This window comes from Gymnodraco acuticeps, unplaced genomic scaffold (assembly GCF_902827175.1).
Source record: "Gymnodraco acuticeps unplaced genomic scaffold, fGymAcu1.1, whole genome shotgun sequence".
NCBI classification, from domain to species: domain Eukaryota; kingdom Metazoa; phylum Chordata; class Actinopteri; order Perciformes; family Bathydraconidae; genus Gymnodraco; species Gymnodraco acuticeps.
In genome coordinates this window covers 10,119,134-10,143,796 of record NW_022990238.1, presented here as the reverse complement: position 1 = coordinate 10,143,796, position 24,663 = coordinate 10,119,134, and the positions used below count along the sequence as shown (strand labels likewise).

At 41.2% G+C, this 24,663-nt stretch overlaps 1 protein-coding gene across 1 annotated transcript; it reads left to right on the top strand.

Annotated features, from left to right (window-relative positions):
• Nucleotides 1-46: 46 nt before the first annotated feature.
• cavin1a (caveolae associated protein 1a) lies at nt 47-24,565 on the top strand. The gene is made up of 2 exons (XM_034219431.1): nt 47-870; nt 21,808-24,565. Exons 1-2 carry the CDS (start codon nt 358-360, stop codon nt 22,567-22,569), a joined length of 1,275 nt encoding a protein of 424 aa, XP_034075322.1. The 5' UTR covers nt 47-357; the 3' UTR covers nt 22,570-24,565.
• Nucleotides 24,566-24,663: the final 98 nt, after the last annotated feature.

The following is a 24,663-nucleotide window of genomic DNA, read 5'->3' as shown; positions in this document are numbered from 1 at the left end:
GTGTAAGAAGGGAAAACTTTGACTGGGTGGTTTCACAGGGAGCAGAGGCATTTGAGTCAGGGCATACATGCCTCAACTGTGAGAGGCCCAACTCCCCTTGGCTGGCTGTCATCCCAGAGCAGAGGCAGAGAGACACAGAGACTGAGGGTGAAGAGAAAGTTAAAGTGTAAAGTAGACTAGAAAGAGGCAAGTGTTTGAGGAAGTTGTTTTAAAAGAAGAAGAAGAAGAAGAAGAAGAAGAAGAAGAAAGGTTTACGGACTTGAGTTGTGTGTAGCAAGGCTCCTGCAGGTCGTTTTTCAGTAGTTTATTTTTAACTGTAGCCAGTGCGCAGGCGGTTTGCATTCGGAGTTGACAGCCATGGCGGATACAGGTGTCAAGAAGGCGCACGTAGAAGAGCCTTACGATGACGACGACAAGGTAGCTCTGGTGACCGCCGCCACAGAGCCGGCTGTAGACGACGATGATGATGATCTTTCTGAGGACCCTTCTGAGGAGGTGGACCTGGAACTGGCCACCAGACCTGGAGGCAAGACTGAAGCACAGATGAATGGGGTCATGGTCCTGTCTCTGCTTGACAAGATTATCGGCGTAGTAGACCAGATCCAGCAGACCCAGAATGGGCTGGAGGCCCGGCAGGGGGCCATGGAGAAGTCAGTGTCAACCATCCAAGGGGAGCTGGCTAAGATGTCCAAGAATCACGTCGGCACAACCCACACTGTCAACAAAATGCTCGATAAGGTACGCAAGGTCAGCGTCAACGTCAAGTCGGTGAGGAACAACCTGGAGAAGCAGGCGGGCCAGATCAAGAAAATGGAGAGCAACGAGAGCGAGCTGCTCAAGAGACGCAACTTCAAAGTGCTCATCTACCAGGTGAATACTTCAGTGTGTGTGAGCTTGATCTCTCACTATTTCTATTGCTGGGTGGATCAACAGCAAACCATCTTTCTTGGAGAATGTTCTGGTAATGTGTTACATGTGGCTGTTAAAGTTACACTCACAGTACATGTTAAGGGGTTGTGTTGCATTCCCAATAGGAAAGTTGGGAGGGCAGTGTGAAATGCACCTGAAAAGCTATCAAAACATCAGAGCCACCTTTTGACATCATCTCACCAGAGAGAGTTAGTCACACTGTGGCTTGAATTGACCCGTGTTAGTGGAAATATCCTGTAGTTTCTCAGGATAGGCTCTTTGGTTTCTATGACATACATGTCTAAATCAGTTTTTCCTAAAACTTCAATGAGGCTGTAATGTTTTAGAACAGAAACAGAAAGTGCAAGGTGTATTTATAAACTGTTATAAGGTTTGTATTCATGATCAGTGAGAGGCGACATCCACCTACTACTACTAGCTTTCATGGAAACTCCAAGACTTCATGATTACCAAATGAAACTATATGAAGACTAGTGGTGTAAATAAAAAGGCCTATAAACACTGGCATGAAGGGCTACTTGAGACAGAATCAACGCCCCAGCCTGGAGGGCTCAGTGAGCAGATAGTTGGCAGGGCGATGCCATGTAAGATGAAGATGTAGTTTATATTATTAAGATTTCTCGGAAGTGGCACTCACTGGCCTTCATGCATTCAATCATGCACAAACCTGCATTTTAATACCTGAGAACCCAAGTAAGAGTATTGGGGCAGTGTCAAATGTTTTTTAGGGAGCACTTCTCAAACAGTTGGGACCATGAACATGTTAGAAAGAAAAATGGGTTAGAAATCAGATTGACGTATGAAAGTGTGACTGACAGCTGTTGTGCATTTGAAACCAGGTGAGCAACTCCTTTCTTTTAAGCAGCACACTGCTGTCATGTCTCTCTGGTAAACCTGTGGCATGGACATGTCAAATGTCAAAGAAAACGTCCGAAGTAGTTACCTTGTGCACATTACATCATAACTTTTACTCCCTTGGAAGCAACACTACATCTGAGAGTTGTAGAGCTTACTACTAGCAGGCTGACCATTTCAGCTCCCCTTCCTGGGATGTCCACTATGGGAGTGGGTTACACTATTGGCATGCAGCAGAAATCCAATCATGCACTAGTCTTTGATAAATTACTCTGCCAAGCAGGTGCCCCCCTGCGGTTTGAGATACTGTCTATATGGCAAGCTCTTTTTTAACGGCATGCCAGTTAGACATTGTAACGTACAGCACTTTGCGTGAGACGAGCTGCAGATGGGGCGAAGCTTGCACCATTTTGTAATGTTAAGGCTTTATTCTGTCATAAGCTTTGATTGTGCTTCAGCAGTCAGTATTATGTAAAGTGCTACTATTGACATCTATATGGGTCACAGTCATGTTTGAAAGCGGTTGTATGAGCTGCTGCTTCCATGTTGCAGTAGCCGTTTTCAGCTCCCACAATCTGATCTATTTTTGCCAGAAGATGGCTGCACGTGTCCCGTTTAATTAACGAACGTATACTGGTCAGGAATTGGCAGCAGTGAAAATCAACACTGGCTCTCAGTCAGCTTTCAACACTTTGCTGCGTTACTGTTTGTGTGTTAATGCGTAAGGATGAGATCAGGGTCAGGGTTAGGCATGAGGAGGTTAAGGTAGAGGTTCCGGTAAACGTCCCTGTCAGTCAGAAAGCTAGTGCTCTGTCCTCACCAGTAATATCAACTCTCAGTGCGTGTGTATGTGACCATTCTTCACCAATATTGCCTTTCACTTACAGGGTCAATGTCAAGGGAGGCTATAATTGGATAAGACAAGTGAAACATTTTCAGAGCGTTACCTTTGCTGTGTAAACTTTTTACTCTGTAAATTTAGCTTTAACTGCAGGTGCTGTTTTATTCTCTCCTGTCAATCTGTCTCTGCACTCTGAGAATAGACACATACTTCAGGATTTTTAGCCTGGAAATACTTTGACAGCGATGCTTTATAATTAAACCTTCAATGATGGTCACACGCAGGATCCCCCGGCAACAGCAGGGTGTGGTGATGAAGACATGTTGACCAAATGTGCATTGCATATCAGTTGTGGTGGAACAAGTATCTTAAACTAAAGTAAAAGTACTGGTCATAAATACTCTGAGTCCTTAATTAAAAATATTCTTGAAGTACCCAATGTAAAGGTATTCTTTATTTTGGAATATATCGGATTTTTGGATTACAATTATTTATGCATCAAGTTTATCTTCTTGCATCTACTTTGTAAACTGCCTTGTAGCTTGTATCATAATGTATAACAATTCAGTACATCATTACCTAACTGTGTTTGTAGCAGTGCTTGAATTGGAATGAAAAAGGTGCCAGTACTCTAAAATCAGCAACTTTTTCAAGTCAATTTTATATATACAGCCCACAAACAAGAATTTGGCTACTATAATGCTGGTGGGTTTGTCTCTTTACTACTGTATATTTTAGAAAGGTTCACTGTACTTAACATTTTTTATGATAGGCAGCGGATATGGCTAAAGCTCAGTAAGGTCAATATTAACTGAAAATATAGCAATCAAAGTCTAGATCTTCTGCTGAAGATACATGAAGCAGAGACCTTTCAGGTGAGAGCCCCTCTGGTGGTGTTCAACATTAATGACAAGGAAACAAAGCTCTGGTCAGAAGCATTTTTTATAAAAAGCTTTAACAAAATTAAGTATTTCTGTACATTTTGAATGCAATCTAATTTTCCAACTCAGAAAACGAAAAACGAAAAAGTGCCAAAAGTCTTCTCACATGGCTGAGCTGCTTTGCAATATACTTCACCACTGAAGAATACAAATATGTATAAAGTAAACTATGATGCAATCTAACTTTCCAACTCAGAAAAATGATAAAGAGCATGAACAAAGAACATGTAAAAACAAATATAAAAAATTTGCACAATCTAAAATGAGAAACTGTAACTGCAAGTAACAAAGTCTGAGCCATGGTAAAGAGTTACATTGAACACCAAGCTGATCAGATAACTCCCTGGTTGGTCTGAAGTCCTTCTATCTCCAGGATCTGTACAAATCGGCACATTATGCCAAAAGTCTTCTCACTGGGTGAGCTGCTTTGCAATATACTTCACATTGTTAGAAAAGGCTCCAGAAGGCCTTGGGGACATCAGTATCAGGGGCTGGAGCTGGACAGGCTCTTTCATCAGCACTTCTCCTTCCCTTTGCCAGCCAGGACCTCACATACTGTTCCGGATTGAACTGTCCTAGTGATGGTCCATTACATTTAATGAAAACCAGGCTGACAGTCGGCTGACAGAGAGAGCATTCCTTTTTGCAGTAAGGATATCGTTCATGCAGCTGAATGCCCGCTCACACTCACTAGTGGAGACAGCGATGGTTCGGACTGCTTTCAGTAGAGGCTCCATGGCAGCAGGTGTACGGGATGCCCTGGTTTCCTTGTATTCGCGAAAGCCCTGAACAGTCTCTCTTCTGTCCACTTTCAGCACTTCGCACAAACGTAGCACCTCTACGTCCCCATACTGTACGTCTAACTCCTCTTCAGGCCAACTTCCAGGATGGATAACTTTCATGTCCTGGATTAGCTGATTGTCCCGGGCCTCCCGGCCATGTAATGGGATTTCTCTTGTGCTGACATGAGAGGAGGTTGTGGAAGTCATTCTGTGTCTCAGATTCTCTACCATACTGCGGAAAAACTGACCTGCATGAATCTGTACAAGCCTGCCATTCTCACGCAGGGCAACACCCTTGAAGGACTTCTCAGCTAGAGCTGTATGAACTGTAGTCATGTGTGGGCCAGGCATGGTGACCATGGATTCAAAAACTCGTATTTCTCGAGTTAAGAGCCTATCTGCTGTAGGCAGTGTCATCTCTCTTTTTTGGAGTTGCCGAGAGAGGTCGCTGAGCTCTGTGAGCGCATCGTACATCAGTCCCAGATTGCTGACAAACGTTGCAGATGTGAGCACATCATCCAGGCCCTTGTACTTTGCTCTGTCTCTGGAATCCCTGCTCGTGTCGTTTGCAGCATTTGTGAAGTGATCATGAAGCACTCTGTAGTTTTCCCAGACTGCTCTGACGCTCCTTTCACTTGAAGCCACCCAGCGGATGGACAAAACACGCCCTATCACCAGGAGACGCTGTCCGACTGCTTGCGCACACTGCGCTAACTGCCTCTGATTTTTGGGGGAGGCATGGAACAAGGAATAGAGTTTGTCAAAAAAGATCTGGAAATGATTGAGCCCTGAGACCTCCTTGACCACATCCCCAACTGCCAGCTCTAGACGATGATTGGAGCAGTGCCACACAAACAGGCTTGGGAATTTACTACACAACTGGGTAGCAACGCCTGTTCTCTTCCCTAGCATGACTGAAGCCCCATCACATGCAAAAGAAACGAAACACTGACCTAAAAAGTCCTCGTTAAAATCTCTTCCAAGACACTCCATTAACGCCTTTGTGATGTCATCAGCCGTTGTTCCATCCAACTCGATCAGCTCCCAAAAAAACATTTCGGGCTCAGCATCAGCTAATGCTGAGCGTAGACACACAACAAGCACCGTTTTACCACTAATAGTGGTAGATTCATCGACCAAAACACAGAGTTTTCTTTGGTTTTCTGTAATGTCTTTTGCCATTTTTTTCTTCAGCTCATGAGCTATGTGGTCGATGATTTCGCCACAGGTTTTATTGGAGTGCAAAACCCTGCCCACGTTCAGCCCATTCAGTTTCTGTACATTCAAATCAATTGGCATGTCTGTGAATGGCCGGCTATGTTTGCCAATTTTATATGCCGTTCGAAAAACTCTGATAGTGGTGTCTAATTCAGATGTATGCATAGACTGCACTTGATGTTGAATAGTTTCACGTGAAGCAGATGTAAGGATGTCAGCAGCTTTTACATGGGCTTGTGATTCTTTATGTTCTTTGATTTTTTTTTCTCAGGCTAGCTTGTTGTTTGCCCTTGTCAACACCGAAATGAGACACTGCACACTCACCCCATTCAGTTGACAGTTTCAGTCCTTGTCCAGTGTGTATTCCCAAAGATTTGACATCTCTGCATATCCGACATCCTAGCTTCTTATCTTTAAGAAGGAGCCATGCATTGGTCTTGCAAAAATATTGCACCTGGTCCGTTGTCCAGCAGTCAGGTGCATCGCTTTGCCCGGTGTTGGTGGTGGCAGTTGAGCCAGCAGCAGCTAACGTTAGAGGCTCTGGAGGAGGCGGCGGAGCTAGTGCTAATGCTAATGCACTAGAACTTGGAGCAGGAGGATCAACCAAAGAAAGCTCCCCATCAGACACAATTTCCAACACAGGCACAGCATTCTCTGTATTTGAAGTTTCTTCCGGCGACAACCGCTGTCTTTTTGCACTTTTATTAATCCACGCTAACATTTTAGAAATGCTAATTTGTGACGTGACTTGCTTTCCTTCTCTCGGGGGCGTGCCTGCTCTGTTCTATCACTCTACATAGCCGTGTACGTGTATTACTATTAAATCACGGTCAAATAGGTTAATTTTGACATAGTCGTTTCCACCACAGTATTTACATGGAGAAGATAAGCCCCGCCCCCTCTCCAGCACGTTCTGTTTGAATGACAGGAGTAAACAGCTGACAGCCGCTGTGAAACTCCAGCGGTTAGAGCGATGAGAATGTCCGTTCGGCACCTCATGACGCATCTACTGAGTACCGGGCGGCTGTATATATATATGGATGTATAATAAGAACGGCGGGAGAGTGTTGAGTACTGGCACGGTGCATGAGTACCGGAGTACCGCCAACATGCCGGTACTGAGCAAGAAGTGCCGGTACTCCATGGGTCAGAACCAGAAGTGCCGGTACTGCGTACCGGTGAGTACCGGCCCAATTCCAGCACTGGTTTGTAGAGGCTAAGCCAAAGCTTTAAGCCTCTGAGGATCCGCTTGGTGGGTGTAATTGACGCACACCTTGTTTGCTGCCGAATAAAAGTCAGAACCAACGTTTCCAGTTCGAAATAGTCCATTTATTTCCCTTTTTTACTGGTTTCTTTGTTTCATTCACCACACGATATTTATGGTTTACACAATACCTTTTGCTTTGTTTTTAATCCCGTGTTTGTGTGCGTGTTCTCCGTGTGTGCTCCTTGTGTGTTCCGTGTGTGTGTGCTCCGTGTGTGGTCAAAAACTGTATGGGCCTTCCGGCGGAACCTCTCACCAACACACATAGGTTCCTACCTTTATACCCACAGTTAATTGGCTCCTACAGTGTTAACAGCACTTGGTTATATTCCACCACTACATCTCAGATAATTATTGTTTTAATTTGAAAAGATCTTGGTCTATCCATTTACTTTTAAGTGATTCTTAAGTTATGGTGTTACTGAGGTCAGCAAAGAACATCCTCATTAGAAACTAAATCAAATGTATTCATTTTTATGGCTTACAATTTGAAGTGTAAGCCATAATGAGACCTGGTTTTAATGCGATACCATCACAAATGGACAAGTCTAAGTACAGGTGTGAAGGTAGCAAAGACGCATTGAGATCTAATCGCCATGCACAGATGGCTGCATTTTTACAGTGTGTGCAAATGTATCCTGGGCCTGGGTGTTACTCTAAACTTGTAAAACAATATTTATATTCTGTCGTGCTTCACCGAGTGCAGGGTACTGGCCCGCAAAAAAAAAGGTGAATAATAATAGAGTGAAGTAAATGTATCATTGCAAATAATTATTGTCATTTGCATGCAGTTCCCACCGGTTCTAATTTTTTAATGAAAACTGAACCCCTCATAACATGTTTATATGCATAAAGACTTGTGTAGTGAGATCCACTCGATCACAAGTGGTCACTCGAGATCTATTCTGATGTCAGGTGTGAACTGACAGACGTAGAGCTACCCTCTCATGACTGGTTTACACAAGACACATGTTAATGCCATGTCTTAACAGGATCTCTGTTAGAGACACACATTTGCTTCCTCATTAGAGGGCATCTTTCTGCAGTTTTAAAATAACAAACCCCTATCTAGAAGTGACCTTGCAGCAGCTGAGGGTCTTCCTGCTGCACACGGCACCAAAGTCTGTCAGCTCTGCGGTTCGCAAGCGGTCAATGAGTCAATGTGGCCCTGCTCCCACACACACACACACACACACACACACACACACACACACACACACACACACACACACACACACACACACACACACACACACACACACACACACACACACACACACACACACACACACACACACACACACACACACACACACACACACACACACACACACACACACCACACACACACACACACCTCACGTTTTTCTGCTCTGACAGTATTGCTGTCTTTTATAGACCAATTGTCTTTCCATTATTTAATTAGTGTATTGCTTTATTTCCCGTTAGTCTCATATCACCAGTCAATTGACTATATTAGTTCAGCCTCACAAGTCTAATTTAGTGTTTTGTAACAGCTGTCTGGAAATGTACCTGATTTTACAAGACCCTAGCTGTATTAGAGATATATTAGTGTGTCTTTCTCAATTAAGTCTCATGATGGTTGTTTAATAATGATTGTAAATGTCCCTCTAGAGGTGATAGCAACTCCATATTCAATCCATAAGAATGTTTTTATTATCTTTTCAAACAGCTAAAGTTGTAAGCCTCTGCTACACATAATTAACATCTTTCGAAAGTTACAAACATTAGATTTGTATAAGTCAGAATTTTCCACCTTCTCAGCTGTCAGGGTAGAAGAAACCAGCATGCTGCCGCTGTGGTGATAAGGGAAGTCACAACACAAGAAATGTAGAAGTAGATACCAATATAAGGGAATTACACTGTTCTCAATATCAATTTGATACCATGTTAAAAAACTAAACAAAACATCCCATGTACTTTAACATACACTCATTATTAACCGTTGGCATACATGTTTTGGGATCATCATCATTTTTGAATTTGTGGGGTTCAGCCTCAACAAACGTTTGCGTCCATTAAAGGATTTTTACAGCTTATTTTTACAAATGCAGTTGTATTGCCGAATACCTGTTAGCTGATATTGATGTAGTAACCCATTTTAATGTCATCAATTTATGGATTTACATGCTTCGTAACAAGCAGCTAAACAACAAGGTTTCCATGGGATAAAATGTGCAGTGTGAGGCTCATTTGTGTTTGTTTGATAGGAGGACGTGTTTGCTTTTTTTAGACACTGTGACTCAGCCCATCAGGATTGTGTGTTTAAAAAATGCTCACTATTTAATTATGCGGATTAATCCGGTTTATGTAATGCAATAGTGTATGTCCCTTAGAGTGTCAGACAGTACTGATGTGCGTCTGGAATGAGGGTGTGTTTGGCTGCAGCTCAAAGACAGTGATAGCCATGTGATCAGCTCTATCATGGAGATGTAAGTCTTCTCAGTTACAGTCTACTTATTCCAGACCAACCCAGCGGAGATCGGATCGCAGTCAAAAAGTCTTGCCACCAGCCCCAGCCCACCTTATTTGAATATACTTTAATCTTGCCCTGACTATGTGACATCTCTGTTCCAATTTTCCATGGCAAAATAATCCAGTCAAGTTTTTCTTTGGCCAATTAATTCCAAGTATTTGAGAGGAAGCAGTTATGAATCACTTAGTGAACCGCTTGCAAGCAACAGAAACCGGCCACACCAAAAAGCACTAAATTGGTGTTGTGATTCATTCCGTTGGCATCTCTCTGCCTCTCCTGCCAAGATACCCACTTGTTCTGCTCCCTCCTTCTCAGTTTCTCTCCCACTATCAATGTAGCCCCTTCTACTCCAACTCTAGACATCTAATCCAGAACTAAGGGCACAGCTCATTCAGTATTTGCTCCAGCACTTGGTGTATTATGTTGTTCTCTTCTGTCGCTCCCCTCTGTCCTTTTCTCCTCTTCCTCAGGCTTGTGGAAAGATATCTTGCAGGCTCCACATTTCACTATTGCATGTGAGCTACCATCTCGAAGCAGTTTAGAGTTCCAGAACTTGGTGGCTTGTGAGCCCCTGCGTGTAAAAAGTGATCCAATAGTTAGAGGCTGCAAGGATATATCGAGTACATGACCTAAACATTCACATTAAAAGTGTCTACTATTATCAAAAAGAAAAACACAAACTAATACCAGCCGGAATTTAAAGACAGTTTTTAAAATTTGGTTTAGTTTAAAATGTTCTCACTATCATGTCCGTGTGCTATATATGTGCTACATCCATCAACCTTTTAGCTTGTTAGCACAAAGTCTGAAAATGTAAAAACCGTTTGCCGTCCGCCAGCACCTCTAAATTGACCTCACATTATGTTGTGGTTATTTAGTCTGGACAAAAAAGTGCAAAAATGAATTGTTGCTGGACAATTTCCTGTTTAGGCACTGTCACATCTTGGTTGTAATCTTGAGATGGTAACAAGAGGAGAGTCCAGGAAGTTACTGCATCCTGTCAAAAAATAGCCCCAACAACATGTCCACTTTAGTTTTTCCTCTTGGTATTGTAAGGAGTAAAACAAAGTGAGCGAAGCTTTATGTTCCACACAGATGAGAGGTGTTCTCATGTAACTTTAGTCTAGAAAGCATTTAAGTGCCTTTCCCAAAATGTCTAACTATTCTTTTCAAGTCAAGTTTGTTTTTCCTTTGCTTATCTCTTCCACTCATCATCTTTGTTTTAACCAACAATGTCCTAAAACCAGAGCTGTTTCTCTTGGCCTGATTGTCCAAATCCAGATCTTGTAACACTCTAATCTCTCTCTTTCTCTGGCACACACAATACGTTTGTTTACCACAGAGAACAAGTGAGTTACACCTTAAGAAAAAACTACCTTTTCTTGTTTAGTCAGATCACATTTTTTTTGCATTTATTTGATGTCACCTGATGTCACAACATCTAAGGAATGTAAAGAATTAAGCAGAGGGTAATTTTGATACAGCAGCAATGACGTTACCTCCAGAGGGATATACTCCTTCTCTGTACAGCACTGTGCATTTTAAAATCATTGGCAGTAATATGCTTCTCTATTCCGGCACATTTGAATAGGTGTAATTATTATTTATTTGTATCATACATTACATCTGCACTCTTTGCTGCTTTATCAGAGTGAGTGTACATCACTACATGGAGATACAGTAATGGAGGAGGATTTGCTGATATTGTTACTGTTACCTTTCCTCTGCTCCTGCCATGAGGATATACAGTTGGTACAGTAGCAACAGGATCCCTGTTATTTCTAGAGCATGTACTATATACACTGAACAAAAATATAAACGCAACACTTTTGTTTTTGCTCCCATTTTTCATGAGATGAACTCAAAGATCTAAAACATTTTCTATATACACAAAATAACCATTTCTCTCAAATATTGTTCACAAATCTGAAAAAATCTGTGATAGTGAGCACTTCTCCTTTGCCGAGATAATCCATCCCACCTCACAGGTGTGGCATATCAAGATGCTGATTAGACAGCATGATTATTGCACAGGTGTGCCTTAGGCTGGCCACAATAAAAGGCCACTCTGAAATGTTCAGTTTTATCACACAGCACAATGCCACAGATGTCGCAAGTTTTGAGGGAGCGTGCAATTGGCATGCTGACAGCAGGAATGTCCACCAGAGCTGTTGCCCGTGAATTGAATGTTCATTTCTCTACCATAAGCCGTCTCCAAAGGCGTTTCAGAGAATTTGGCAGTACATCCAACCGGCCTCACAACCGCAGCCCACGTGTAACCACACCAGTCCAGGACCTCCACATCCAGCATGTTCACCTCCAAGATCGTCTGAGACCAGCCACTCGGACAGCTGCTGCAACAATCGGTTTGCATAACCAAAGAATTTCTGCACAAACTGTCAGAAACCGTCTCAGGGAAGCTCATCTGCATGCTCGTCGTCCTCATCGGGGTCTTGACCTGACTCCGGTTCGTCGTCGTAACCGACTTGAGTGGGCAAATGCTCACATTCGATGGCGTCTGGCACGTTGGAGAGGTGTTCTCTTCACGGATGAATCCCGGTTTTCACTGTTCAGGGCAGATGGCAGACAGCGTGTGTGGCGTCGTGTGGGTGAGCGGTTTTCTGATGTCAATGTTGTGAATCGAGTGGCCCATGGTGGTGGTGGGGTTATGGTATGGGCAGGCGTATGTTATGGACGACGAACACAGGCCACTCGATTCACAACATTACCCTAACCCTAACCCTACCCCTCACACCAGATACTGACTGGTTTTCGGACCCCCCCAATAAAGCAAAAATGCATATTTCAGAGTGGCCTTTTATTGTGGCCAGCCTAAGGCACACCTGTGCAATAATCATGCTGTCTAATCAGCATCTTGATATGCCACACCTGTGAGGTGGGATGGATTATCTCGGCAAAGGAGAAGTGCTCACTATCACAGATTTTTTCAGATTTGTGAACAATATTTGAGAGAAATGGTTATTTTGTGTATATAGAAAATGTTTTAGATCTTTGAGTTCATCTCATGAAAAATGGGAGCAAAAACAAAAGTGTTGCGTTTATATTTTTGTTCAGTGTACTTTGTTGAGTTATTTAGGGACACACATTTGTACTTGCTTATCAGCTTATGGTGCTTTAAAACACCTGGTAGATATTGTGTACACGTGTCTGGTTCCTTTCAGTTTGAATCAGTCCAGATGTTTGTGAGCGGTTTGGTTCCACACGAGGACACTGATCTGATCTCAGGCCCATGCCTTCCTGTCCCACTAAACATTCCCATCCCATAGCTGCAGACAGGATTCACCAGCTGGGACACTGATCAGGTCACCCCTCCACTGAACGCTCGTAGCTGTCGTCCAACTTCTTGGCCTGCGAACAGAAATGTGTCCTCATACCACATCACAACTCAGTGCAAGCTGCTGACACCCTCCATGCTGTTTATCCCAAGATATGTAGGCACACCCTTCACCTACAAGGCCACAGACAAAATAAAAAGTTTTCCAAAATATCTGAGTTGGTATATTAAAGTAACCCGCTATACTGCTGTGGATTAAAAATACACCACCAGCTATGCACTGGAGTCTTGTTTCATTGAGTAAGTCTGAATTTAGCGATAAGCAGCACCAACTGATTGATTTCCTGCATTTAGTGTTTTCTTATTTGATTGATGTGCTTGGGTTTGACTATGAAACCTTAGTTCTTATGTCCATACTGTGCTTTGTTCTTTTTTCCATTCAATATATTTCCCTTTTGTGGTGGATAGTTCAACAGTTCTGTTGAAAACATTAAACCACAAATCTACCATGGAGACTTTAGTAGGCTGTTTAAGCAGCATCTGGACATTCACTATGAATAGAAGTATCTGTTTTTGCTGTAACGTAAGATGTTGCGTGTGAACGTATGGCATGTCCAAACCTTTAGTATGAAGTGCAACAGTCAGGTATATGTTCACTGCTGCTGTTCTGGGCACTGGTATTTGAGTTATAGGCCGCCAGTGAGTGCGTGCCAGGTTGTTGGTTCCTTTGGGATTAGATTTTGCACGCACATAGATGTTTAGGATTATTAATCTATAAATAAAGAAAGTGCACTCAAATGATGTCATCAGTGTAAGGCGCAAACTGAGAAAAGTGCACTATAATCTGATTTATTTCCTATTTTCTTTAAAGGCACCATTTTGTTTATAGACTTCACACTTCTTCTCAGGGACGAACGTTTTCATCCAAAGTAGTGGATTATGTTTTTCACATTTAAAAACAGCACGGTTGCTCATGTTATATTATAAAAAGGTGCACAACTCAAAATGTGTGCAATTTTTTCCGTCTTCAACATCCCAGTGGTGTTATTAAGAAAACACAAACAACTGCCCATTTTAGAAGAAAGCAAAGCACTGTGGGTGCTTGCCTTTCCGACAACCCACAAGTGTTATTTTCCAGGAGTTATTGGCCATTAATCTTTAATCGGCATCATGTAATTCAGTCGTTATAGCTTCCTCTAGTTGGGCAATGTAGCAATGTTTTCACGTTGGCAGCTTTTTCTTGCCCTCACTTGAACCACTTTATTCTGTTAAGCGCCAATATGAACAATGAATAAATGCAACAAGGCAAGGCAAGGCAAGTTTATTTATATAGCACTTTTCAACACAAGGCAATTCAAAGTGCTTTACAAAAAATGAAAGAGATTAAGAAAATGGCATTTAAAATCAGTCATTAAAAAGAAAAGCTAATAAAAGAAAGATTAAAAGAAAAAATACATGGATAAAAGTTACAGTGCAGTCAATTAAACATTAAAAGAAAAAAAGTACATGGATAAAAGTTACAGTGCAGTCTAAGATATGAATAGTTCAATTAAAAGCAGCGACAAAAAGAAAAGTCTTCAGCCTGGATTTAAAAGTAGTCAGAGTTGCAGCGGACCTGCAGGTTTCTGGGAGTTTGTTCCAGATATTTGGAGCATAATAACTGAATGCTGCTTTACCATGTTTAGTTCTGACTCTGGGGACAGAAAGCTGACCAGTCCCTGAAGACCTGAGAGATCTGGATGGTTCATAATTTAGCAGGAGGTCAGAAATGTATTTTGGGCCTAAACCATTCAGTGCTTTATAAACCAGCAGCAGTATTTTGAAATCTATTCTTTGACACACAGGAAGCCAGTGTAAAGACTTCAGAACAGGAGTGATGTGATCCACTTTCTTAGTGTTAGTGAGGACTCGAGCAGCAGCGTTCTGAATCAGCTGCAGCTTTCTAATAGATTTTTTTAGTGAGACCTGTGAAGACACCATTGCAGTAGTCGAGTCTACTGAAGATAAAAGCATGGACAAGTTTTTCCAAATCCTGCTGTGACATTAGTCTTTTAATCCTAGATATATTCTTTAGGTGATAGTAGGCTGATTTAGTAACAGTTTTAATGTGACTGTTGAAACTCAGGTCAGAGTCCATGACTACGCCTAGATTTCTGGCTTTATCTGTTGTTTTGAACATTGCACACTGAAGCTCAGTGCTAACTTTTATACGTTCTGACTTGGCTCCAAAAACCATTACCTTTAACAACCAACCATTAACAACAGACCATTTTTTTTACTAAAAGATGGAAACAATTAAAGCATCTTCATTTATAGCATAAATAACTAATGCTGTGCTTAAACCAGTTCCAATTTGACATTTTGAAGGGAGTTGTTCAATTTGGATGAGTAATGTGTCAATGTGGATGGCACCTTGACAGAGAAAGGGATAGTCATATAATACATTCTAGCACTATATCTGCCAGTGCACACAGAGGTGCAAATGGAAAAATACATTTCCGTCTTTGCATGCGACTAACCCTGGGATTCCAGTGGTCTCAGAGTCATGGACGTGGATAGGCTGAGCTGTGGAAAAGGGCTTCCCTCCTCCAGGTCCATGTGTATGAAATCACAAATCACTGTGACAGAAAAACCAAGGAACTCCCTTCCTGTGGTGTTCACGGTAACATGACATCGCCATGTTGGCTACAAGGTAATACAGAGCTCCCTCTTGTCTATAAACTGAATGGGACTAGTTGTTAATATTTCCATTAGCCACAGGAGGCTTAAACATGGCACCATCAGAGTGTTATTCTAAAAGGAAAAAGAGATCTTCACGAAACAGAATTTGCATTGTGCCCTCTGTCATAAGAGTCCAAAATGCCTGAGGGAGCAAGCGGCTTGACCAGTCCTCTGTGAATTGTCCTCTGTGAGCCTTATTTAGGAGAGCGTGGGTGGGTCAGGCATCAATATTAATGACCAGAGTACATTAACGTCCTTATTTTAGCCCCGGACAACTCTTCAGGGATCAAAGCAATGTGATTCAGGCCTCCACAGAAATGGCTCTTACACACAAAGCTCCACCTCTGCTTCATGTCAATCTGTGCTTTGGCCTTCTCCCATCCTGGGTCAGGGATATCACTCAGTGAGATAGCAGAGTGCACAGCTGCAAGGACTGGACAGGATCAGACAGCTGCTGCTGTGACTCACCGCAGAGGCCTTTCTTCATGTCTCTGAGGGGGGGTGTGTTTATCATAAGCGAGCGAGTTGCTGAATGTCTGCATGCATGTAGGGGAATCAAGATTGCAAATGTTAAAAGGAATACCTCACCCAAAATAGCTATTGTATAGGCTGTGGCGCAGTGGTTTAGTACGTTAGTGTTCGGATCAGGGGAGCACAGGTTCAAACCCCACTGCAGTCAGCATGTCGTTGTGTCCCTGGGCAAGACACTTCACCCCAAATTGTTCCTGTCGGGATTGCCCACAGTATTTAGTATGTAAGACGCTTTGGATAAAAGTGTCTAACAAGTAATGTAATGTATATGATTTGTCACCCCCTGTTACTTAGAAATCTTGCAGAAAACATGTTGTCGTACTTTTGATATAAACAAAGAATCAAGTAAAGTCTTGATGAATTGAGCAAAATGTAAGTCAATCATTTAAAGCAACATTTCACAACCGCAAATCTATATCAAAACACAGTTTACAAACACTTACACAACTAGTACAGTATAATACAAGTCTTATTTATCCTATATCAAGTCACAAGCTCACTACTTTCCAAATAGATGCATTTTCTCTAAAACCTTTTAAACCTTGTAAAATTCTTCCTAAACAATCTCACTCTTGAATATTAGGGCAATCTTATTAAAAATGTAGGATATTACAATAAAGGAATTATAAATGTAGATTTTGTAAATATATTAAAATTATAACATTAATACATAACATGTATTTAAGGTGGCAGTTAACAGATCCTTATCTTAATACAATGGTTTTATTTTATAGTGGCGTGTAAAAAATGGAACAATGCACATTTAAAATGTAAATCCTTTTTGGTTGCATTTTTTTTACTGACAATCTGGCTTGTAATAGTCCTTTTCATATTACACAAGCATTCAATTATGTTATTTATTCTACTAACAGCTGACTGAATAGTGGGTGAAATAATATTTTAATAACTAAGTATGTATACCGGACCAGGTGGAATAGTGAGTGTAGGTCTTGTAACAGCAGATAGAGAGGGGGGGGAAGAGAAAAGTGAGCTGCTGTGGTCTCTGCGTAGCGCTGATTAAGTACCACTGTTTGCTCTGTCGTCCATGGTAACAGTTCAATTATCCCCGAGCCCCCCTATGAGTCAGACAGAGAACATTTCGCTCACATTGTTTAGACACTAAAAAGGCTTTGCTGCTGTTGCATGAACACCTTCGATTCAAGATCTTGTTTCAGGATTACAGAATGTTCAGCACATATTAAGAACATTCTGGTCTGATCTTCAATTAAAGTAAAATAGGCAGGAGACCCTGCTAATCTCCCACATATCTTTTCTTTTTCCTGATAGGTTGTAGTCGTTTACCAGCATCATATGTCCTCTTTCTAATTGCACCTCCTGTGTCGTGCCTCGTTCTGAGTGATGGCTCAGACAGTTGTTGACTTGTCTGAGCTAATCAAACACACACACACACACACACACACACACACACACACACACACACACACACACACACACACACACACACACACACACACACACACACACACACACACACACACACACACACACACACACCCATTCACACACACACACACACACACACACACACACACACACACACACACACACACACACACACACACACACACACACACACACACCAACAGACACACACTCAGACAGAGAGAATTCTAGCCAACTTTACCATGAGCTATGATTCACGACACATTCAAAGGAAAGAAACACTAGCAACAGACCTCCTCATTGAGGAGAGCACACATACACTCAGTGTCCATTCCCCGGGCACCTGTCAGTAAACACACACAGAGTGCCGACTTTTCCATTACTGCTAAGTGGGAGGAGAATGGTGGGTAACGCAGGGACACTAATGGACTTCCCAACTCTTCCCTAAAGCTCCCAGTCTCCTGTTTTGTGATCAGGCAGGGAAACCCAAACAAGGTCAACTGACCATTTCCACAGATTCAGCATCCTGAGTCAAGTTTTAAGAATTTAAATGACAATTTCAGAAATGCAATGTCCTCAGTGTTTCAGTCTAAAACATTTTTTATTTAAATATAACTCTAGTAGAGCTGGACTGATAAATTGGCTCATATCGAGTAATGGTAAATGAACTGTAATTGAATAACGCTTTATCAGGTCTTTAAGACCCCTCAAAGCGCTTTACATACGAGTCATTCACCCATTCACACCTCATTCATGCAGAGCAGTACCACGTGCTCTGGGAAGCTAACATCCATAAACATTCACACACCGTTGGCCATCGGGAGGAACTCAGGGTTAAACATCTTGCCCAATACATCGACATGACTACACAAGCTAGGATTGAACACACAATCTTCTAGTTGAGAAACGACCACACTACCTTGCAGTAACAGTCTCCCTCCGAGTACTGCTATCCAATAAACCATATCCATTGATCACAAGATTGCAACTTGACAAATGATGGCGATCTTAAAGCAACCAAAATCAGGCAGAACCATTAAGTCAACTAACCAAAGAAGACCATAACAGTAATCCTTTGCCACATATGTATAGCCAGTGGTACATGTTCATCTATAAAGCCATGTTGGGTAAACTCCCATCTTACATCTGCTCTCTGATCAAACAGAGAGTTGCAGGTAGCTATTGCCTGAGATCACATGATGTGGCTTTGTTACATGTGCCAAGTGCAAGGACGGACTTAGGTATGAAAGCTTTTATGTGCACAGCTCCTCTTGCTTGGAACAGTCTTCAAAAAGATTTGAAACTGAGCAAATTGGTTCCAATGCCTGTTTTTAAAGCTCGGATAGGTGCAATGATACTTGATACTGTTGGTACTTGTCAATGTCTGGTATGTAAATTTAGCCCTGTAAATACGATGTCCTTTTGTGTTATCTGTTGTTTTATGTTCATGTTGTAACCTATTTGCTGCCATGTTGGACAGGTCTCCCTTGAAAAAGAGATTGATGATCTCAATGGGACCACCTGGTTAAATAAAGGTTTGAATGAATAGAGCGAGTTGTTTTCCATCAATTTTAAGTTTCAAGAAGTTTCCATTAAACAACATGGGCAGGTTGGCCAGTGATGGTCTCGATTCAGCGTTACATACAGACGTTTTATTGAGTTATGGTGCTGATGTGGTCCTGGATCACGTTGCCGTTTCCCTGTGCTGTATGACTACAGCTGTTCCCAGGATGCCGTGCTGCCATTGGCTGCAGAAACTTCCTATTCAGGCTTCAGAAGTGAAAAAGTGTTCACAAAAATGCTTCATGGAAACATTTGTTTTTTCATTTCTTTGTGTGGGGATTTGCGAACACGTGTCAGTCTGGATACTCTTTTATGTGTTTATTTGTACACAGAGTAGGAGGGCATGTTTACTTGACTAATACAATATGTACTGTATGAGGTCAGCTTTTATTTGTGCAATTGTATCATTATTACATTCTGGTAAAATCTCTTGAACTTGCTTATGTGTCCTATTCAGCTTAGTTTGTCATACTACTAAGTTCTGACAGAATCTGTGGAAAATTATTGTGGTAGGGTTATGTGCTAATGTATTTTAAAATATCTCTCATTAATGTTATTGTCACTCACTCGACTCAACAGGTGCAGTTTTTATTATAGTTTTACTGTATCAAACGCATGTTGGAGTATTGTTGTAGAGATGTCAGCTGTTTACCCAGCAAAACTTCACCACCCACAAGGGACAACATGAGCAGGTGGTTGCCATGGTGACAGTGTGCTGTGTTTATCTGTTGGCGTGTGAGAGACGAGGGTGTTGTGTGTTGGGGGGGGAAGGCCAGCCCAAAATAAACGCATACAGAGTGGGTCGCAGAGGACACGCCCTACACGGCTCCAGATAAGGACGCAACGTCCATTTAATGATAGGATCATATGGCAATAACTGCCCATGGAGATGTGGTGATCACGTGATCTGACAGGTGTTTATCTGTCAGAAGGTTAATACCGGCATTCAAATCTAACTTTTAGTTAAGCTACTCATATATTACTAATAATCTAACGCTATAAAACACCTTATGTAGTTTTTAATTTTTTTGATTGACAGTGACAAACTAAGACATTTATCAATATATGTCTTCACACTCCATATATCTGCTCTTACATGCCACCTCCTCATGTGTTGCCCTGTCAGTCTGCAGTGCTGTACATGTGTTTCAGGTGTTTCTGCGGGAGATTCAGTTTGCATGTGGCAGCAGGCCAAAAACCACAAAGAATAGACAATCTTTTTTTCTCTCAAATTTAGCACGACTAAATTAGGCCAAATTTACCTCCTGCTTGAGGCTGAAAATCTGATTTGAATACGTCTACTTTAACATAAAACAGAATACATAAAGAAGTCATTAATTGAAGCATGCTCTCTTTGAAAACCAAAAAAATACTTCATCTTAAAATGCCCTGTGAACTATCATAATAATAAAATAAAAAAATGTATTTCAGTATCAGCAGAAGCAAATATACAATTACGCAAAACCTACTTTTGGGCCTTTTTCAAACCCTCACTGGTCTAACCCTTGTTCATTTTATGGCACAAGCATCTGCAGTCAGAAGACCTGGTGACTTACTTTATACTTTTATACATTACAGTGTAACACCATTTACTGTATCTACAAAGGCAGTGAATATGGTGGTGGGTCCTCTAATCCCTCTCGGGGCCCCAGGCACGCTGTTAGGGGGTTTACATTGTCAGCATTGTACTGCTTCTCCCTGTGTGGATATCTGGTACCACACACTGACAGTTTCCTGCCACAAAGCATGTAAATATGGTTTCTGCACTCCTGATTGATTAACAGCTGTCCCCAGCAGTAACTCTATATGCTGTGTGTTGTGAGTAAAAGACTAGAAAGGAAGTATAAGTGTACACCGACCATTAGGTTAAATATTGTAGTGCAACTGAGCTGTATTGCTGTATGGAGGACCTATAGGTGTAGTCCCCTATTTCTGGCTTCACAGAGATATATTTTGAACAAGTGTGAACCTGCTGCACTGCTTTGCTGTACATTATATTATATGGCTAAACTGGAACTGTACTTAGCACCTTGTCTTTCCAGTGAGGCAAACACACAATTATAAATGATAGTGATAGTACGATAAATGTAGATTAGGAATTATTCATAATTCAAAGATAATTCTTTATTTGTATATATATATATCAAACCACATCCCCTGTTTACTGTTAGATTTGATTGGATATTAGCGATGGAAGTTTTTATATTTAAAGATACATTATGTTCTTGTTAGTTTGTAGCCTTTATTTGCAGGTGAAGCCCCTTGAGATCAAAAGATCTCTTTTTCAAGGGTGACCTGCAGGACATTAGTTACACGTAACATAAAAACAACATAACAACAATAAGGATGACATACAACATAATGTACTAAATGTAATAGCAGGATATAAACCTGTGGTTAGATGGAACATCCTCTTGACTTTAGTTTCAATATGACTGTGAAGTTGCAGATTCTCTTAAGCCCCATAGATTTATAATTATTCTACTCATGTGGTGAACATGTGACCGCATCAGACTATGTATAAAAGCGTCAGCTAAATGCGATGTAATGTAATATGTTCTTTTATAAAGACTTAAAGTGTAATATATCTGGCTGCAGCTAAACTGGCATTTGAATGTTGGCATATGGCTGGCACCACTAGATGGCAGTCTACACTAGCTACAAGCTGTGACATGTGTGAATGACACATGGATCTGTCAAGCATCATGTGCCTGTATTTTCAAATTCATTTTAGCCCAAAGGCAATTTAATCCACTTTCTTAGACTGATCACATGACATATGAAATGAAATGCCATAATTTACATGATCATACAATACAATTAGCGTAGCAGCATTCCTGATAACATTCTAGTAAATGTCAAATAGAAAATGCGACACAATTCACACATTGTGATTTCTTAATACAATGCTTCCGTGGCTTGATAGTTGGAATTTTTTCTAATCTTTTCTTTTTTGCTCCCTTAGGACAAAGTGAAGCCTCCTAAGATAACCAAATCCAAGACCGCAGAGACCTTGGTTGAAGGCATAGCCGTGGAGGGCCTTGCGCAGATACCTGAAGGACAAGAAGAAGTTCAAGACCATCTCAACTCCGATGAAGAGGTGGAGATTGAGGAGATTATCGAGGAGTCTCGCACCAAGCGCATCCAACGCACCACCAAGCAGCAAGTGGACAACATAAAGAAAGCCTTCTCTAAAGAGAAAATGGAGAAGACCAAAATAAAGACAAAGGAGAACTTGGAGAAGACCAGGCAGAGAACCCGAGAGAACCTGGAGAAAACAAGACAGAGAACCCGCGACAAAATGGAGAAAACCAAGCACAGCCTGGGGCAGAAGATGGGCCAGCTCGGGACCCGCATGACCCCCAACATGGAGCGCAGGACAAAGATGAAGAGCTCCAAAGAGAAGGCCAAGAAGTCCCTCAATCCTGAACACAAGGTCTACGCCCGCTCCAAGACCACTGTGTACCACGTGCCGCCCTTCACCTTCCATGTGAAGAAGTTCCGAGAAGGAATGGAGGAGGTGGTGCCAAACACAGAGATGGATGAGGTGGCCGACGATGAAGGAGAGCCAGGGGGAGAGGAGAACGGGCTGGGGGTACACGTGGAGGTGGAGGATGGGCAGCTGGTGAGGGTAGACAGCCCAGAGATGGAGGCTCTGTTGGAGGTTACTGAGGACTTCCAGCTGGTCAGGGTGGAGCCGGACCTTCCAAAGGCCCAAAGCGAGTAGAGCATCCCAGCTCTGTGTCCTATGAAGGAGGAAATGAAAGGATGAGGAAGGGAACATTAGACACAATATTAGTCGTGGGGACTTTATAGACGTGATCACAATCTATGATATCTTTTTTGATTTATGTTCTCTTTTTATTTTACCCAACAGGGATGACTTTCATATTTGCTCTTCTTTAGCGAAAAACTAAAAGGCTAGCTTTTAAAACATGGTGCAGGCTGAATGGTTGTGTATGTTAAAGCTAATTGCTGTTTGTTGTGGGTTTGATCATTTGTGTGGATATAAGAATAAAAAAGGTATAAATAGTTTTTGCTATTGACGATGTAATGTATAACCTTATATTTGCCATACGATATGCACATTTGTAGGTAACAGGAAGTTGTTGGCAGGATTTATGCTTAATCGATAGATTTAGAGATGTAATGTGCAAGAGTGAAACAAACAGGAAAACATGTAAAGGTATAGATCTACAGAGAAAAAATTAATTACAATTTATGTACATTACTGAAAATATAGACGTAATTTCAAATAAATTGTATTTAAAACATTAGAACAATTTCAAATATTTAAAGAGTAGCATATAGCACCAGAATATGAAGCTTAAGTACATGTTGTGTACAAACATTTTAGGACAAGAATGTTTTACCATTTTGGACTTTTTTTGTGTTTTGATTTTCATTTCTTTAAAGATTGTGACAAAGGATCATAAGGCCTTAAAATAATCGGTAGTCCACCACTGAGTTTTAAGTTGTACTATATTATGTAGCAAAATACCTTTTTTGTGTGTCACTAATTCAGATAAATATTATAATGAAATACTCAAACTGATGTCAATAAGGTGTAGATTGTAGCCTTTTTTATCTTTACAATGCATGCATGTACCAACTTTCCACATAGCTCTGCAAACTGGATTAGAACAACTGTGTCGCCATGGTCACAGCTCATCATAGTACATGTGCAGATCCCTAACACATTTATCAAGGTAATTGCAGGCAGAAAAGAATGATAGCTTGAAAAGCAGGATGACAGTTTAATGACTCGTGGAGATGCAAATGTCATCCTAAATGCAGTGGAAGGGAGAAAGCCATTCTGAATGGCAAGGTACTTCAATAAATGTCAGAGAAGATCTTGTCAACAAATTATTTTTGCAGAGACCAGGTGCAATATTGTGTATCAGTGATGTCTACACTGATGTAAAAGCCTGCATCTTTGTACAACAAGTTAGAAAATACGTTTTTTAAAGAAGTAGAGGAAGCTAACATAATTGAATTGTAAATATTCAAAGTCTGAAGAAAACTGGCATGTACGGCAAGCACACAGTGCTCCGGACAAAGAGAAGGTGAATGCATGGCTTCCATTTTCATCCCTAGAGGCTCTGTGATCTTGATGCGGTGCAGACATGCAGAAGCCCACTGTGTAGCGTGGAGAACCATTAAAATAATCAATGGGCTGGGGAATTCAATTAAGGAGAGTGCTCTCTCTGAGCACTGACCAGGGTAGAGAACAGTGAGAAGAACAGAGGAAAGTGTGTGATTGTGAAGAGTGTGTTGATACAATATACACAATACCCTTGGCATCAAGTTCACATTTCAAAGAAGCAAATAAATCAATTACAGGCCTCTGACATCACATATCACATTATAGTTATTAAAGTTTTATATATAATTAAATGTCTATAGTGATTATTTACACAAACATGGACATTGTTTTGCACAGCAAACATTAAACACTTGTAAGATATTTGTCCTTTGTCTTCCTTTTTTTGTTAAGGTGTGTAATTTGCCACCATACCTGTTTTGACCTACTGGTTATCAATTAACTGAACCATCCTGCTATGAGCGTGAGGTAGGTCATGCGCAGCTTATACAGACATATAGTTATTTTAAAACTAAAAAATGTCACACACTACTGTCTTACTGTTTCTAATTCATACTCAAATAAAGAAGCTTGCCATTTGTTTTGTGTTTTGAGGTCCCTTTTGCCACTTCAATTTTAATAAAAGCTTACTAAATAATATATATTTCCTGTTATCTTTTCCCCCCAAATGTTATTAACTTTAATATACAGTATATGTGTATTTTGATCTAGTAGTAT

Excerpts from the sequence above, each read along its gene's own strand:
- cavin1a (XM_034219431.1), top strand. The coding sequence starts at position 358 with ATGGCGGATACAGGTGTCAAGAAGGCGCACGTAGAAGAGCCTTACGAT. Across the intron at positions 871-21,807 it reads TCAAAGTGCTCATCTACCAG|GACAAAGTGAAGCCTCCTAA; the intron begins GTGAATACTTCA and ends TTGCTCCCTTAG.